The 19,423-nt window shown below is 37.3% G+C and overlaps 1 protein-coding gene across 1 annotated transcript in view; it reads right to left on the bottom strand.

Annotated features, from left to right (window-relative positions):
- Positions 1–17,899: 17,899 nt before the first annotated feature.
- LOC139686890 (uncharacterized) overlaps positions 17,900–19,423 on the bottom strand; it is a 49,923-nt gene continuing 48,399 nt past the window's right edge. Inside the window, exon 12 of the mRNA XM_071583966.1 lies at positions 17,900–18,244. Within this exon, the coding sequence (XP_071440067.1) occupies positions 18,087–18,244 (158 nt within the window). The 3' untranslated portion in view covers positions 17,900–18,086. The remainder of the gene's footprint in view (positions 18,245–19,423) is intronic.

The raw sequence follows: 19,423 nt of genomic DNA, 5'->3' as shown, positions 1-19,423 counted from the left end.
CCTCCTGAGACCGCACTCACGAAACCATGTGATCTTTTATTTGATTTCTCGCGTGATGAGAGGGTGTCATGGAAGTCGCTGAATGGTGAGTTGGGAGTTTCCTTTAATCTCTGATGAATGCCCTCAGATATTTCATATATTCTTTCCTTTAACCTGAATTTCATTTTGGAGAAATATTTACCGGTGGACAAAATCAGCTAAGCAAGAGGGGTGTGAAATAACTTCTGTTTTTCGAGGCCATAAATTAATCCACCGGCAAGTTCGGCGCGCGAGAACTCGGTGTCACGGTGAAGTACATTTTTCCAATCATCCATTTTTCGCGACCAATACCTCGAAAATTAAGACCTTGTCATTCCCTTCGTCAGCTTTCGGTGGTCACGTTGGAAATTTGCGTTAACAAATAAGCACATAACTAATTGGGTGCAGTGGATGTGAGGCTTGAGCAAAAGGGGCGACAGAGAGGAAAAGATTGATGGAGGAAATGGAAATGTTCTTCCTATGAAAATAATAAAAATAAAATGGAGAGACTAAGTAAAAAATAGATTCCTTTAAAGAGTAGGCGAAGAAAAAGACTTATTTAGGACACTTACTGGAACAAAAAGGATACTAGTTAGGCACATTCTTAGGAATGGTGGTTTATGAAAGACTATATTCGAAAGATACCATAGAGTTACAGCATTGCAGATGAAGGTTAAGGATTAACTAAGAGCAGCAAATGATACTAAAAATAAGAGACCAGAATGCTTGTAATCAATATCCCCCACTAGTTGGCTCGACATAATAAGTATTAGCCTACACGGTAGCGACTGCGCATGGTTATACTAGTGTATTAATAAATTTTTTTTGCAGATTCCCCCCACCTTTCCCCTTCCATTTGAAAAACCCTAACCCCCTCAGCCCTTACCCTTTCCTCCTGGTTCTGCACCCCCTCCGACACACCTTTTTGGTGGCTCGCAGGGTATTTATGTAGATGAAGATAGTTGAAGTAAGGGGCTTTGAGGGATTAAAGTTACTGACTGGGAATAGGATAACTTGAAAAACTTGACAAAACCAATCCTAGCATTATAAACCATGAGGATGAATTTTTCCTGGATAGAATCATTTTTGGTAATGACGTCCATGAAATTAGATAGCCATAATTTCAACTTTTTCCTTGGTTTGTCTTCAATTCTTCGGCGTGGGATGGAACGCGACTTAAGCCACTAAACGATCGAGTATTTGCTTCCAAATCTCAACCATACATTCAAAATCCGTCACCAGTCATCTTGAAGAGAACGTTGGGGCAATATCTGACCTGCCCTTCAGGTTCAATGAAGATATGCAATTATTACTTATTCTACTCTCCAGGCAGATTTTTTGACCGTAACGTAGCAACAAGCCGATGGCGTCCAAAACATATGCTGGAACTTCCATCCGTAAATCCTACTGAAGTACAAATGCTGTCAATTCTACACGAATGATTCTCATTCCAGAGGGCGGGCACTCTGGCAAAGTTTTCTGGTGGTGTGGTGCTTGAAGGGAGACCGGTTCGGTACTAGTTTGGCTTGTAGGGAAACATTGGAAGATTTCCGTCACACTCAGCGCGTCATTGACAAAGGCGTTTCAATTTTGTTTTACTTTCACGTTTAATTAATTATAGTTCAGGATAAATTAATAAATCTTAGATTATAACAAAACTGGAGTTAACTTTTTAACTTTGATCTAGCCAAAATTAGTAATATTGCAAAATGATCCAAACAAGATAATTTAAAACCACATAGTGACTCAGACTTTATATACATAGGAAAAAAGAGCAGCCCGACTTGTCAGACTGTCTAACAATGAATACTTGCGAAAGGTTTGCAATACTAGTACTGGATAAATTGCGGATTTTAGACGCAAACAATTGATTTCGAAAACTTTTAGATGATAATTCATATTTAACGGTTAAGCTGACAGAGAGAAGTCTTACTGAATGAAGTCATTTTCCAGTTTGGCAAAACCATTCCAGCTGTGAAAGTAGTCTCTGAAATCTAATTGTTAAATTTCGCTGACCAAAGCTACCCTCCCCATAAAGCTACCCTACTTGATGATGATGTAATACATCGAAACCCGGTCGTAAAATAAAAGTTTTATCAAGTGTAAAAGTACTCCAATCAGTTATTCATTACCCTCCCCATATATTCGCCGTTTTTGCTAGCGTTGGTAGTTGTGCATGCTGATTTCATAATGTATTAAGTAGACTAAAACCAAGTTATATATTAATGGTAGAATAAAAAAACCCTAGCGGAGTTTGAGATGATTCGTTATCCAGGCAGTACCATTTTCTTTCCGGAATATATAGTTCCAATATACTTGGCCATCGTGAGTAAAACTTGGGTGGATGGACATACACAAAAAGTATGAAGTAATTAATAAGCATATGCCTAGGATTATTAAACCGAGTTTGATCCTATGCGTCGCATTTCTCAGTTTCTGTAGAAGCTTTATTCATGAATTTGTAACACCTTCAAAGTCTACCTGTTGAAGGTAGATCGGAAGGTAGCTGACGACTTTAGTGTACTTTGCACCGCATGAACTTCCTCCTACTTGCCTAACTTTATTTCCTTCTTCATTTCCTTGAGCATTATACTTGAATTCATGGAGTCTTAAATGCCTATGCTCTTCCTGTATCCTGCTTACCTAACATTATTCAATCAATATTGGTCTTCAATATCCAATATTTCTCTCCATATTTCCTCTCTCACTGTTTCACCCATTTTTGAAATTCAGCAGCAGCAAATTACTCTCTTAACTCATAAGAGTTAAAACTTTGCTGTAGGTATTCTCCTCTCCTTCAGATTACTTCCTCCATGTTTTTCGTATCCACATTTAAATAATTCCTCCAATCTACGCTCAAACATTTGCCTCAAAAATCAACTTTCGAATCAATGTACGTAACGCAACGCTCCATATTAAAGCCTTTATTACTTGCTTCCTTACTTAGTGTACCGGTCTTCGAATCCTTGTAAATGCTACTTTTACCGTAGCAATTAATTATTCTCCTTATTTAACAACTATAATGCTTATAGTCTTCCAAAGTGCCGCCTTAACACGTGAGGTACTCTATCTGTTCCAATTTGTTCCCTTCTACTTTATGGTTTAATATAGCTCGCCTACTCCTCGATAATGTAATTACTTGGTGTGGTTAATTTTTATTTCTCAAAATATCCTTGTAAATTACTTAAAAGGAAGGGTTTTTTCTCATTCATATTTCATGGTCGTCCATATTTTTTTACCAAATTATTTATGATCAATGTAGCTGAAGAACGAGTTTTCATGATATAGTGGGAGCCTGAAGCAACCTGGATATTGATATATTGGTTGATGTAACTAAAAATAATAAAATATGCTCCAGCTAAAGCGGTGAGAAATAAACTCTTTGAATATTTTGTCCAAATTATATGGAAAATCATTTAGAAAATAGTAAAAAGAAGCCTCGATTAACGAAGAATATAATCTTATCATGTTGAAAACATGTTGGCTAAAATTGGAAGAAAAGCCTCTATCAATTTACGCTGAAAACTCTATCAATTTGGTAATATTAATTCATTGTTTATTAACTATCTCCCGTATAAATTGACACATCACGCAGAAATTGGATAGGTTTTGCAGTTCCTCTTCTTTAATCCACAAATGAACATTAACTACACGTATTGAGGGTATTTAAATGGTGTAGAATACATTTGCATGTAGTGCTGAATTAGGCCCTCTATTAAGTTTCATTCATTGCCATGATAGCCAGTGATCCGTATCTGTAGGAACTCATCAAGAAAAGTTACAGAGAAAAACTTTTTATTCCTGACAAAGGATCATTCATAAATGTTTATTCCAGTTATTTTGAACGCTAGAAAGGAATTGGTTCTCCTAATTAAATTGTGTGTATTAAATAGCTTTTGGCTAAAGTTTCACTTTTAACTACTGATAACTAAAATAGTTTTGTAGTTGGATAAAATTCTGAATTTGGTGGTGTGCTAGTCTAGTGTTTACATATTTTGATCACTGACCGAAGGGTCTATGGTTCGAAATTAAAGGATGCCTTAGTAGCTTTGTTAGCTAAGAAACTCGCCTAGAAACTTAGGGATCCTGGGTCGCACCCTGATAAGATAAATGATTTAGACATTGTGAAATTTCTCACTTTTGCGTGAATCCAAACGGTTGAATCCGCTTAAGTCAATGTTACGACATTTACAGCAGTTTTTTGTTGCTTCTAGATCAGTGTTTCCCACCCATGGCTGTACGCATGGATATATTTCGGGTACAATTGGATTAAGTTCTAGTATTTGTACTACTCACACAGTGAAAAAATAAGTGTGGTCGGTAAAATTTATGTTCACAGAAAAAAATGAAATTAAAAAAAAATTACACGTACTCGTTTTTTATTCCAAGTCTAGATTTTGACTTTACTTTTCAGAAATTGAGTGATAAAATGTCATTTGATGCTTCGAAATCTTTTGGCTATTGTAGTGGGGATTGCTCAAAAAAGGTTGGGAAACACTGCTCTGAACTTTCCCACGGTGTCTGATAATTCTCCGCGACGAATCAGCAGGATATGTGATTTTCCGCGTATCAAAACTTCTTTTACTGGGGTCCCATTCTGAATCTAGGCGTTTGTTAATTGAAGTTACCTTTTTGATAGCATAGGAATAAAGAGTCTTAGATCACGTGCAGATTCGTCAGATTCCAAAAAAGTTGTTTTTTAATCAAATCGCGTAGCCTTTTTTTGATGCTGTTAAGTTCTTTAATATGGAGAACATTTGTCCAATGATATAAAATTATCTTCCGTAACATTTTCATTTAATTATAGTTTATTTCTTTTATATGTTAAATTTTTTCAGCCTTTTATTATCCTCAATGGGAATAGTGAAGGGACTGACAAATTCCCTGAGAGCCAGGTGAGCTCTGCATTTGCGTGCCAGGCTGACATTTCAGGTTGAAGACTAGAATCATGGCTATTTTCAGTATTTTACTGCTTTTTATTAACAAAACCACGATAACTCTTAAAATTTTCAAACATCCGTCGGGCATGGAAATCGATTCCTTTACTTCAAACCCTACTGGCATGCTAATGATCTCTCTCATTTTTATTTGCCCCAAGTCCCAATTTTCGCGGCCGGACTGCGTCGTGGCAGATTTCACAGAAAAACCCCCACTTTAACTCCCGGACCGATTTCACACTTAGGGCTAGATTTGATGAATTAGAGGGACGCCCCGAAGAAAAAAAAATCCGCTTGGATCTCAAGGGCGCCGGATCCCTCCGGGAAAGAAAAAATATTCTATTCAAAGATCTCCTCCTCTCTGACGGTAATGGTGATAGAGAAAGAGAAAAAAAATTTATATCATATTTTATGGAGTTTAAGCAATAAGAATGTAGAGGAAAACAACCTATAAATGGTTGGGGAGGAGAGAGGATTGTTGGGATTGATCCAAAGGAGATAATAGAAGTGAATTCGAAGCATTTTGATTGCCAAAGGAATGTTGAAGTCTGTGATAAAGAGGAGAACGTTTTACAAGCGAGTTAAGGAGAGGGAAAGAATAGGTATTTTGAAAGAATAAAGGGAGGCCGGGAGAATGTGGAGCTCAAGAATGACTTATTTAGTGCAGTTTTTTGAATATTGATTTAGTGTCTAGTTAGACGGAGCTAAGGCATTTAGCAGAGCATAGGAATTGGACATGTGAAACAAATTTCTATGATCTAAATATCTAAAACATCTAACCAAATGTTCTCACAGTTTTATTCCTCATATGCTTGATATGTCCATATCAGTGTAAAATATGGGACAATATTCCGAAAATTTTAATTATGGATACAAATTAATTTATTCTTCAGTTAAGTGCTCTCAGTTGGGACGGTTGGGGAATTCCGAAACTTTCCCTCCCATGCGATCGCATTATTTCTCATTTATTTGTCGGCGAAATATTTTTTACCAAAAAAAAAATAAAAGGAAAATATGGAGATGGCCGGAAGCTTATTCTGCTGGAAAAAAATAATAATAATAAATGAGTGAACGCAGCTCTCCAAGAATGTTGTTCCGTGAGGAGTCACAAAAACAGATGGAACTGATTTGGAGTGGGAAATTTTTGGATTTAATCTTCTGCTTTGGGAAAACCATGATGATGTAAGCCAGGCGTAAAAATGGAAAATCTCGCCTCACGTCCGGTTTTCTTTGTGAAGTTCATTGAGACTCCAGTTCCGGTAGCCGATAACTATAGCAGCATTTATGTCGTCTGTATTACAGGAAATAGAAATTAATCAAATGAATTTGTATTTTATTCCTGTTTGGAGAGTAAAAAATTATGAATAAAACAATAATACCATTATTTTGTATTTATACGAGGGTCATCCGGAAAGTAGTACCCGTTCGTGCCGCATGAAGTGCTGACGACGCGAGTAGCCGCTGGACGAGGTCAGATAGCTTCAGTGGCTTGTCTGCCTTCTCTGAGCCAAGTTGCGTGACGCTAGCATTGCCTGTGTTGTTTCTGTGATTGTTTACAATGTTTAAAAAAATTGAGAACGCCGCCAGTTGTGAAGTGAGGGCAGTGATTAAATTCCTCAATGCAAGAAACGTTCGCCCATGTGATATTCATCGCCAATTAAAGGAGGTGTATGGAGACAATGTAATGGACGAGTCGTCTGTTCGGCGGTGGTGTCGCAACTTCAACATGGGGAGGGGGAACACACACGACGATGAGCGTTCGGGGAGACCGTCTGTCATTACAGACCAACTGGTGAGCTCAGTTGACGAATTCGTGAGGAACGATCGGCGCGTCACAATTGATGACATCTGTGAGCATTTTCCCAATGTTTCTCGAACAATTGTTCATGAAATTGTTAAACACCATCTGCATTATGCAAAAATTTGTGCAAGATGGGTCCCTCGCGTATCTCAATGAGCTGGCGGCGAAGGACTATGCAGCAGGAATACAGAAACTTGTCACACGTTATGACAAATGCCTTAATTTGCTTGGAGATTATGTTGAGAAGTAGTTTAAAGTATCCTCTTTCAAATAAAATTTTTTATGTTTGTTAATATTTACTTTTGTGTCTTTAATTCACGAACGGGTACTACTTTCCGGATGACCCTCGTATTTAGGAAAACAGAACAGAATTGGATCAATGCAAGGCAATTACGTTAGTTCAAGAAAAAAAAGACCATACTTCAGCATATTTAATCTATGTCAAGACTTCAAGCTCGATTATTTATTTATATTTGTAAATTTCATGATTCATAATTTGAGTGATAAGTCAATTTCAGTTCATAATCACATAAATTCCCGTAAATATTTCCTTTTTAAAGGTGTTGTGCGCGTATTTTAATCGATCTAATTTTAATATTCCTTGTCGATGGGCACTACTAGTACTGATGTATGACAAACTTGCGATTAATACGAAAAATGTGAATGTCTTGTGAATCTTTGAACATTGCTTTGAACATCAAATTTCTCTTTCTAGGCAGGTCATTATCTTCATGAGAGAGTCCAGAGAGAGTACAGGCATTGATATGGGGCCATAACCCTTGCATGGCAGAGACATGGGGCTAGAAGGCGTAGAAATAGAGAGAATACGAATACGAGGGAGATGAGGCTAGTTTAGACCTAGGCTTGCATGCAATTTATGACCCAGTAGAAAGGGCATTAAGTGAATTGAAATTATGTAAGCCCGTGGGATTCAATCAAATTCCCATTTAACTAATCAAAGGTTTAGGAAAATGTGGGAGGAAGAGTGTTTATGGACTAATATGTAGCATTTATGAAATAGAAATTCGGCCGGAAGACTTCTTTAGATCAGTGTTATTTCCTATTTAAAAAGGTAAGGCTACATCATTCGAGGGCTACAGAAAAATAAGTTTGATTTTACACGCAGCCAAAGCGGTATTTAGGATCATCAATAAAAGGATAATTCGCAGTCGTCCCACAAAGTAAGCTAGACAGAATTAACGAATATATTGCAGACAATAGGGCTAGATAGAAGGGATAGGCGCCTCATCCGCAACCTGTACGTATTTAAGACTGCTCAGGTGGGAGTAGGGGACGGAGAGTCCGGATGGGTGGAAGTGGCCTTTATCGCCTGTGACTTTGAACGTGTACGTAAAAGATATGGTTAAAGAGGTATGGGAAGAACTGGAGGTTTCAATAAAGATCGATAGATATTTCATAAAATGTTTTGGGTTGGCAGATGATCAAAATTTAGTTTGTCAGTCATCCAAGGGATCGCAAACATTCCTAAGTGCATTAGAAAGTCGGTGCCATTGGTATGGGATTGTTCACGGAGAGCGTGCGTAAACATGCCAAAAGTTATACGTTTTGAGAAAATGGAAACTTAAGATAAGCACTTAAAAAGGAGTTCATAAAATAGAGCAGGTGGAACAGTTTACCTTTCTTGGAAGTGTTTTGGAACAAAATGGTCAATTTGGTTGGGTCATAGGAAGAAGAATTGAATATATATATATATATACATATATATATATATATATATATATATATATATATATAATTATATATAATTATATATATATATATATAATTTTGGGTGCGACCCTGGTTATATATATATATATATATATATATATATATATATATATATATATATATATATATATATATATATATATATATATATATATATATATATATAACCAGGGACGCACCCAAAAGTGGTAGGACTGATTTTTTTACAAGAATTTAATTGACGATATACTTACATCGACTTAATAATCTTCAAAGTATGCTCCTTGAGCGGCTACTCACTTAGTATAACGTTGCTCCCATTCCCCGTACGCCCGCTGGAAATTTTCTTTGGGGATGCCGTTGATGACCCTCGTCGAAGCCTCTTGAACGGCCTTTATCGAGTCAAAACGTCGTCCCTTGAGCTGTCTTTTCATCAGGGGGAAGAAGAAGAAGTCCGGTGGTCCCAGATCGGGAGAGCAGGGCGGGTGCGGCAACGTGGCAACGCCGTATTTGGCCAGGAGCTGTCTGACGACGAGCGCGCTATGGCACCGCGCGTTGTCATGATGAAGCACCCAGCAGTTTGCGATGGCCGGTCGGACTCTTTTCACGCGTTCTCGTAGACGGGTGAGCACCTGCACGTAAAAGTTCGCATTCACAGTCTCCCCTGGTGGGACAAACTCCTTGTGAACCACTCCATGACGGTCGAAAAACACAATCAACAATGTTTTGATTTTTGATTTGCTCATGCGAGCCTTTTGTGGACGTGGGGACGCGGAAGTGTGCCATTCCGCGGATTGTCTTTTCGTTTCGGGATCATATTGAAAAACCCATGTTTCATCACCAGTTATCACATTGTCCAAACATTCGTGTCGGTTCTTGCCGTCGACGGCCGTCCGGAGCGATGGTCGTCTTCAACGAGCTCCCTACCCTCTTTAAACAACCTGTGCCACTCAAATACTGTGGAACGGCTTAAGGCAGTGTCCCCATAAGCCTGCTTGATCATACCGAGGGTCTCAGTAGCCGTCTTCCCGAGTTTCGCACAAAACTTCACGGAATAACGTTGCTCTGAATTCGGATTCATTTTGTTTTTCGACGCGGACAAAAAACTTGCTTCACTAAAAACGGTGTCCTCACTCAACGACAGCCCGCAGGTGACTGAGGTTGGTGTTGGTCTGTTGCTAAGAGCCTCCTCCACCTTACCCTGCCAGGCATACCCCCTTCCACCGCTCCGTTCGCGCCAGAGAAAAGCAGTCCTACCACTTTTGGGTGTGACCCTGTATATATATATATATATATATATATATATATATATATATATATATATATATATATAACACTTAGCACTAGTGGACACAGACAAAAACACAGAAACACAAAAAAAGAGACTCACTATTTTTCGAATTTTCGGTGGTCGTTTCCACCTTTATCAAGGAAGAGAGGGACAGAACTGAAGGGAATACGAGGGCTGGAGCGATGGATGGAAGGGGAAGGTGGGGAGGGAATTCCGAAGGGACGGGTTTGGAGGGGCAGCGTTAGAAGGGTGGGGAAAATGTAGAAGGTGATGGGGGTGGAAGGGGGACGAAAATATAATTAGAGCAGGGTAATTAGTGCCTAATATTAATTCCTGGCCAGTTCCAGGACTCCAAAAGCCAGATGAAGGATTGCTCTAGTGTTTTCAGTTTCAGAGGAGGATCAGAGGGTGGGAGGGATGCTATGATGGATACACTATAGCATTTATCATGGGAGTGTTGTGTTCGGAGGCGTGTTTGGGGATAGGGAGCATGTCAATTAAGGAAGAGGGGATTTAAGGAGTGGATTTGTTGATTTGAGGAGATCGGATAGGTTGGCGGGGCGTTTGAAAGTAACTGAGGGGCATTTGGGAAAAAGGTTGGCGGTGGCATTATGATTTTTTAGGATAGGGTAGAGGTCTTTCAGGATTGATCGTATAGATTCTAATTCCCCAACCCGTCCTAAAACCACTCCAACGCCATGCAATAAACCCAGATGTAAAACATGCCCTATTTTCAAAACCAAAATCCCATCCCTCTCCCACCCGCTTTTTAACTCTCTCCCACCAATTCCCTCCTCTACTTGCACTTCTAGCAATGTAGTGTACCTTCTGAAGTGCCAACTTTGCCCTGCCTATTATATTGGGCAAACCACCACACCCCTCAATATCAGAATCAACAACCACCGAGCCTCATGCAAAAACTCTTCCTTAATTGACATGCTCCCTATCCCCAAACACGCCTCCGAACACAACACTCCCTTTGATAAATACTATAGTGTATCCATCATAGCATCCCTCCCACCCTCTGATCCTCCTCTGAAACTGAAAACACTAGAGCAATCCTTCATCTGGCTTTTGGAGTCCTGGAACTGGCCAGGAATTAATATTAGGCACTAATTACCCTGCTCTAATTATATTTTCGTCCCCCTTCCACCCCCATCACCTTCTACATTTTCCCCACCCTTCTAACGCTGCCCCTCCAAACCCGTCCCTTCGGAATTCCCTCCCCACCTTCCCCTTCCATCCATCGCTCCAGCCCTCGTATTCCCTTCAGTTCTGTCCCTCTCTTCCTTGATAAAGGTGGCAACGACCACCGAAAATTCGAAAAATAGTGAGTCTCTTTTTTTGTGTGTTTCTGTGTTTTTGTCTGTGTCCACTAGTGCTAAGTGTTATACATTATTATTCACGTCCATGAGAATTTCAAAAAGTGTTTTATATATATATATACATATATATATATATATATATATATATATATATATATATATATATATATATATATATATATATATATATATTTGCGAAGTTTTTCATCCGCATGAGGAATAAATTCTTCAAATTTTGTAATCGTTGATCAGATAACGTTGTGGTGTACTAAGTAGGCCTTAGAAAAGTTATTAGAGTCTTTTGTTTGACTCGTTACATTTGTTCTTTTATGGCCTTGTTTTACATCTTTGTAAAAAGTCTTACCTTGTATGCGTGGAATTCCGAAGGCTAACTATTAAGAGACCTTTTAACTAGTTTGATTTCAAGGAATTGCTATTCTGGACTGGGAAAATTTTAGACGAAAACTAATTAACAGTGAATATAAGTTTTCGGGGGAAATAATTGCCCAACATGTGCAAGTTTTGCCGTTGAATTAGTGAAATGTTTGGAAATACAGGCTGACCGTGGGAGTATGGACGTTTATGTGTGTATGTATAGAGATATGGTGTCGAAGGAAAAACCTGGAAAACCTTGAACCATTGGAAAAAGTGTAAGTTTGGATTGGATGGTAGGTTGTAGTAGAAATGTTCCCGTACAGCATCTTGCCGTATATTTGTAGATATTTTGTTGCTTACATTCCTGGAAACGAGATAATCGAGTTGAAAAATTCTTGTACGTAAAATTGATGAATCCTTCACCGACAAGGGTTCAATAAAACTAACTACCGACCTGCACCACAAGAGAACTGCCGACTATCAAGAATATTTCGTATTTGTTAATGAATATAAAAAGATTAGTGGACTGGAAATACAGTTTTTAGCAGTCGGTTTATGAATTGTCTGCTATGAAATCCTTAATATGAATTATTTACTTTATTCCCTTCTTGAGGGTGGATGTGACACCATAAATTTGTCGTAGTCGTACATTTGTCGACACGCATCCGTTTTCACGTTTGAAATTTCTGACGTGTCGAAGAAATGTCATTTCGCTAGTGCCATGCATGAGATTCTGTATGGATGCTAACTCGGGAATCTTGAAACTTGCGTATATCCTAGCAATTAACTTCGGCTCGACAATCAGCGTTCGACTCTGGTCGGTGGATCAAAAGCTGAGCAGAACTTTTGCCTGCAATTCCACAATTTAAATGTATGCTCAAGTGATAAATAAATGGTTGATTACTAAATTATAAAATAATCCATCAAAATTCAAATACTGCAGTACAACATTTTTGATCAGCTTATAGTAAATAAACCAAATCATGACATGTGGCATATGTATATATGAACGTATTATTCTTTTCCATTCGCCTTTTAATTCTCTTCCGCAGATATATTGATTTTTTGTTAAAAAAGAGCCATGGTCTCTTCACTGAATTTTTGAATAAAATCTTTAAAAAAAACTTAGATACGGATACGTAAAGGTCTAATAAATTTGTAAACATTTTGAACCCGTTGCTTGAGGTGTAGTTTTTTTCGGGTGTTCATAATTCGCATTCTCAACGATTTCATTATTTCATGAGCCGTATAGTAGTAAAAAAGAAATATAATTCCTAAATTGATGGTATTTTTAGCATTTTACGGTTCAAAATCGATTTCCACGAGTGAAGTAGATGGTTTTAACCCAATACACGGTTCAGGATGACACATTAAATTAGTTCGAATTTTCAGGGCAGGAGACAGCAGGAGGGTTGGGTGAAGAATGATTTTTATGTTGATGATACTTTTTCTAAAGTATGTTTCCTCTGTTGCCACTACAGGAGTTAACCGTTCTATTATTTCACCAGTATTGAATTAAGCAGACGCCCTTTATAACTCCAGAAAGAAAAATCTGAATTTAAAGTGCTGTCTTTGATTGTACGAGCGATTTTCTTTGCATAGATAAACTACAACGTATTTTCGTTCTCTATGTAATCGAAAGTAGATTTATTGATCCAGATTCTGTGCTTACCGATAGTTTAGGAAGTTTAAACACAAATAAATACGTAAAAAAGATAAATTACGTAAAACATTTAAGGGATTAGCATGAAGGAAAATAACAGTTTAAATTTCAGCAGGATTAAAATGTATCTGCAGGTGCTTTCAAGTAATATATTGGCTATATATCGGGGTATATATGAGGCTGAAATGCATGATTACGAATTTTGCCTTTTTAGGACTATATATAAGTGCGCGATAGGTACATCTAGCATACACAGGTCATGTCATATGATTCATTCTATCATTATGGTTAGATTTATCTTTTTAACTTGAACGAATATGGTATCATTAAGTTTATCCCTTCCCTTATACCATTTCTCATGCATTTATTTTCCCTCAATTCTCAATTGAAGACCATTAAGTTTCATAAAATGGCTAGGTGAAGATATCGGATCAATTAAACGCATTAATACAGATAAATCAGTAACATTGAAAGGGCCATCGCAAACATTTCCTCAGGAACGATATAGCCATTCACATGATATCTCGTATTTACACGAATCATTATTGCGATGCAGTGATATGATCAGGAAAGAGGGCGATAAAAATATTTCGGAGCCTTCGGAAAAACAAAGGAAGGGGATTGTATTAAGTCCTTGGGAAGAAAGATTGAGAGATGAAATGAGAGAAAAACATACTTTACCCTGATTTTACTACCCGTAAATAAGAATGATATATTTCTACAAGTAGCACTAAATACTCCAAAGCCTGAAGCGTATTCATGGAAATTTTTATGAGCATCATGGCTACCCTAACATGACTTACTACTGTCTCTAAGAGAGGGTCTTGATGCATATGGGTTGATAATAATGGATTGCTACGAGCGGATTGAGACGAATTGGCTGATACCTGACGGTATTAACCTTGTCACACACATATAATTAGAAAATATCTCCAGTGATAATGGACCCTCTCACTCCTCTTTCTAACACCTGCCATCCCGACTCTTCAACCCCGTCTAGCATTTGAGCTGTCTTATATATGCCCAGGCTGAGGATAAGGCTCCTATACTCCCTATCTTCTCCTATTCTCTGTAATAGATTCATTTATTCTACCCACTTCACTCTATCAAACGCCTTCTCGAAAACCACGAAACAATCAAATCCATTCTGATTGTACAACATATTTTTCTCAATTAGTGCCCTCATTAATGCTATGGCATCTAGCGTGCCTCTCCCCTGACTGAACTCAAACTGATCACCCTCTAAGTAATTCACTTGTCCTGCTTTTCTTTTAAAATTCCTTAAGAGCCATTTAGCATTTTGTGTGCGAAATCAAAGTTATTGTTTGTTAGTCCATATGGCTGCCCTTTCCTTTTCAGGATTAGGAACTAATATTAATCTGGCGAAATTTTCTTTTCAAATTCCTCCTTTATAAATTCTGATAAATTTTCCACAAAAGTTCACTCTCTCACCCTCTCCTAAACCTTACAGAAGTTCTGCAGGGATATTTTCTATCCCCACCACCTGACTTGATTTCAATTACCAAAATAGCCCTTCTAGTTTGTAACCAAATATGCCTGGTCGTAAGCTACAGGTGGCTACAAGTTACCTGTATGTGTATTTTTTCTGTCTCCCTCTAATTTTTCCTGGCCTATTTAGTAATTTTCCAGCAATATATTTTTAAATATTCATGATATTTCTTTCCTACTTCCCAATAGTTTATTCTCCTTTTATGTACAGCTTCACCCATTTTACCCTTCAATGTAAGGTCTCCGTGTCCTCACTCTCTGTCTTTCAGCACTTTTCATTCGCCCTATCAATTTCCCGCCTCAGTTCATAATCAACTCAGTTCTCAGGCATAACCGTCTTGGATCTAAATTAAATATTTATTTTTTCTAATTATGGTTTCTTGGTTCTTTTGCTATCAATTGCTCCTATAGTTTCATTTGCGTTATTGGATATCCCTTTTTTGATATGTTCTTAATTATTTTACTGTGCCCGTCACCCTATCCTCCCTCATAACTTTCTCTACAGCCTGCCGGCACTCTTTCCTTATCCACCAGGTTAATTAATGCTTCTATACTTTAATCCGTTATATGCCTCCTCTGTTTTACTCCCTTGAATCCGACGTTACACTTCTTGAGCACCAAATTATGACCTGCATCCGCTCCAAAGAAACTGTGTTAAATGACTAAAGTGTGCCTAAATATTTTTACAAACCTTATTATGATATACGGATGCCTCTTTCAATTCAGAGGTATTTTCTATGGATACCTGTACCTGTTGTGATGCTTGAACTAAGTGTCCGTTATGATTAACACATCTCCTGCAGACCTCTACTGCTTCCTCTCCCCCATCATTCCTTGTTCCTTAACTGTAGTCCCCTAACTGTAGTAACTACCATCTCTTCCTTGCCTACCGCCGCGTTCGAATCCCCCATGCCTATAAGAACGCTTCCTTCCTAGAATACCCACAGTGATGTCCTCTAACTGATTGTATACCTTGTCGACTTCTTCCTTCCCGTGATCGTTTGGTGTCATTTATAACGTAAAGTAACGTAGATCATGCTCGTTGTTTCAACTTTTACTTTTACTAATAATATTCAGTCAGTCGTTGGTTCTATATTTATTACCCTTCTTCCTATATTTTTTTAAATATTACTTCCACCCCTATCCGACTCTGTCCCCTCCGGGCCCGGGCCACTTTATTAGCCAAAACCCATTTCTCGATTTGTACCATCATTATTTTTTCTGGATAAATGATTAATTAGGTTTATTATTGTATCCCGAAATAGTTTATTACCGTTGCACCATCACTCAAATAACCCTTAAAATGAGGAACAAACGCTGCACGGGCTCCCTTTATATTTAAGTGTTAAAGGTGACCATTTATGATTACTCACGCCAACACAGGTCTAGGTTTCATCAGAACGAACAAGCTTATCGACCACCTAAATGTTTCGGCCAATGGGTAGGGATTAGAAAAGTAGGAGAACTAATTGAATACCTTCATAGGAATGAGAGAGTGCAAAAGACGATATTTGGAGGAAACATAAGGGAAAGATTTGCAGAAGAGGAAGGATAAGTATGAATTGCCGGTAATGAATGGCGTTAATTCAAGGAGCTGTGAGGAAATGAAGACATGGGCAGGTGACAGGGGGGCTTGACTAATTGTGACTAATCAACCCTCGGAATAATAGTCCACGATGATAATGAGATTTTAAATACTGCAGGTCAGTTCTCATAATCTAGAACAATCTCTACACACTTGCGCGTGGATGAATTTTGTGTTCAACTTTTATCACATTCCCTCCCTCAATTATGCCAACCTTTACTCTTGACCCGGAATGGATGGCCCTGCCCGTGTCGAGTACATCGCCTTTCTTAAGTGCTATCGCATATCGCTACAATCACATCATAAGCTGTGTCATCGGGCCACTTCCTTTTCTCGCTTCTCAGGAATTAATAAATAAAGCTATAGAATAACCTCACATGTTGAGAATATATTTTATGAATGAATCATTAGAGTCTCATCCCTACCTAATTTACAGAATTTACTTAAGAGTTTATTCCTGGAAATATTAAAATGTAAATTTATTCTCCTGTTATTCATACGGCTTTTGGTCTTCGCTGAAAATAATTTTCTGTGTCAGTCTCACGAGAAATGTTTTATATTTCCCTCATTGAAAAGTCAAAAGATGTGCACAATCTTAATCTCTCATACATATATTTAGACGTTCTGTGCATTAAATTTCTTTCCGTTTATTGCTTCCTTAGGCCTCCATTCACCTTGCATTCATTTAGACTGTGGCCTTTTTGAAGGTCAAAATTTATCCTTTACATCCAAGTGCAATTGAGTCTTGTAACTATGGGGTCAGTGCACATGCTGTTCACTTTCTCCCGCTTCTTTACTATATATGTCGTGAAATCTTTAGCAAATGTTATGCGATTGACAGGAATGTGTTTCTTGCTTAGAATTATAGTTAATTTTAATTACAGATTTACTGTAGGAGCTCAATCAACTTGTAGGTTACCTAATTTGAATTTCCAGTCATCTGAATATATTTCAAAGACCATATATTTAATATTTTATTGTTATTATAACACAGTTGAGTTGTTATGTCTTTTTTTCAAAATTTGACAGTAATTAGTTATAATTTTCTAAGCTTTCATTATTTATAATTATCAGATAATAAATACGCTGTAATTATATTTTTGCATTTTGATGAGAAAATACTAACATATTTTAGACACTGTTTAAAGATGATAAATTTAAATAGTAAATGATGAACTTTAATAGTTGACATGCTTGAAGACTGAAATTATTTAACATCTAAATTACGATAATAATTTCACTGTCCGACACGCTAATATCCAGCTGACCTCGGTGGTGGCCGGGCGACACCCTCGGCTGCCAACTCAGAAGTCGCGGGTTCGATCCCCACCTAGGTAGGTTTTCATCCACATTAGGGTGCTTGGGTGTTCGTAATTGTCTTCAATGTATGTGTAATGCTTAGAGGTTAGGTGAAAGAAGGGAATATAAAGTTATTGTCTCGCCCCAATGTAGTTGTTAAATAAATAATATATTCCTGAATATATTGCCAAGCACGGGGAAATTTTAATACAGCAGGATATTTTATTCGGGAAAAGTAATGCAACTAACCCTAATTTCCCTGGTAGATACTGGTGAGATCTGCAGATTCATATTATGACACAAGCATTAAAACGTTTTTGAAATAAAATTACCCTCCCGTCCTTACATTCGTTCATATGGGATAAAGGTTAAATAAAATAATGATCTCAGCATGATTTATAGACAAATTTTTGGGGTGAAAAAATGAGCATTTTCTCCTACATTAAAAAATCGAATTTATTTACATATTCATAGCAAGTACATTAAGTACATCATTTTTTCGGGTTCCAAGAGAACCATCCTTTCGCTTCATCATCTAGACCGCTGAACGGCGAGGTTTAACTAAATTGCATCTCACGCCGTCTCAGGAAAAATGACGTCCACTGGGACCTTCTTCGTGATGCCATTTACGATCTTCCTTATCGCCTTGGCCAGGGCACTGGCGATTGGGGGTCCAAACTCCTTTTGAATCTCTCGCCAGTTCTCGTTCAGGAAGTAGTTCATCTGATCACCTGAAAGGAATGAACATTAGAGCTAATCTCGATCAATGTTTTCAGTATTTTAAAATTATGTGACTTAAGGGGAAGGTACTCATCTCATTAGAACTGGTGAGTTTGTTATAATTAACACGAATTCACATGCAAACCACGGTATTCGAAATATTTAAAGAAGGGTTAATCAAATACAGCATCTCTAGTTTCTCGCTCTGATATAGTTAGATGATAAGTATACGTAGCTAGTAATCTCAAGGGAATCAAGTTTAATTCTATTTTTCAGGTTTACCTTTCTTTACTTAATGTAAACTTGATGATTCTAAGCCACGATTAACGTATTATTGATTTGTGTTGCTATTAAATGAAGTTTTGTACTTAATATAATCGAATATGTTTCCAGTAGTTGGTGTGATTACATTTATAAGTTAATACTGAGACAAATTTATTACTGAAATATAATTACAATACAATTGTACAGGATTTGATTTATTTATTTGAACAAAATTAGAAGCCCTTTATATTTGATTGATTTGATTAAGTGGTGAATAATTTTAACACTCGTAGAATACGTACGCGTCATATGCGTTTAAATATGACCTAAGTAAACTTTTTCTCTGAAGTAAATGAACCTAGCCCTGTGCTGAAATAGCTATTTTACTCACATACAATTTTCGGCATTCGTATACGTTCTTTAGCTACTAATTTTGTAATGTAATTAACTGAGATTCGTCTCTCATACAGTAATTTTAAATCCTCTCTTTATGCAATTTTCATCGTTGCAAACTCGTATTAGGTCAACAAAAAATATATAAAATCAATTTTTAGTCGACATTTTTAAGTGAAAATAAAAGTAAGATAAATTATGGCATATTTTTTAAATAAAAAACATAATTCTATAAATTGCTGCTCCTTTGATAAAAGGAAACATTTTACAGTTGACAGCGAAATATACTAAAACAAATTTTCTAAATTTCTAAAAAATGAATTTTATCATAAATTAAATTGCTTTAATCGTTGTGAAATGAGATATTTTGTCTAATATTGATAATTGAATAAAAACAGTGTTTATTGTTAAAATTATGGGAAAATGTTTTAACTCTATTTTAAATCCATTATCCATGCATTAAGTTTGGAAAAAAATCGCCATTCTTATGATGCTGGATACAATTTAATACTTGAGGCATTAACCTGATACAC

The sequence above is a fragment of the Hetaerina americana genome, unplaced genomic scaffold (assembly GCF_022747635.1).
Source record: "Hetaerina americana unplaced genomic scaffold, ioHetAmer1.1.p SCAF_15, whole genome shotgun sequence".
Lineage (NCBI taxonomy): Eukaryota > Metazoa > Arthropoda > Insecta > Odonata > Calopterygidae > Hetaerina > Hetaerina americana.
The sequence above is the reverse complement of the archived record's forward strand: the minus strand, read 5'-3'. Positions and strand labels throughout refer to the sequence as shown.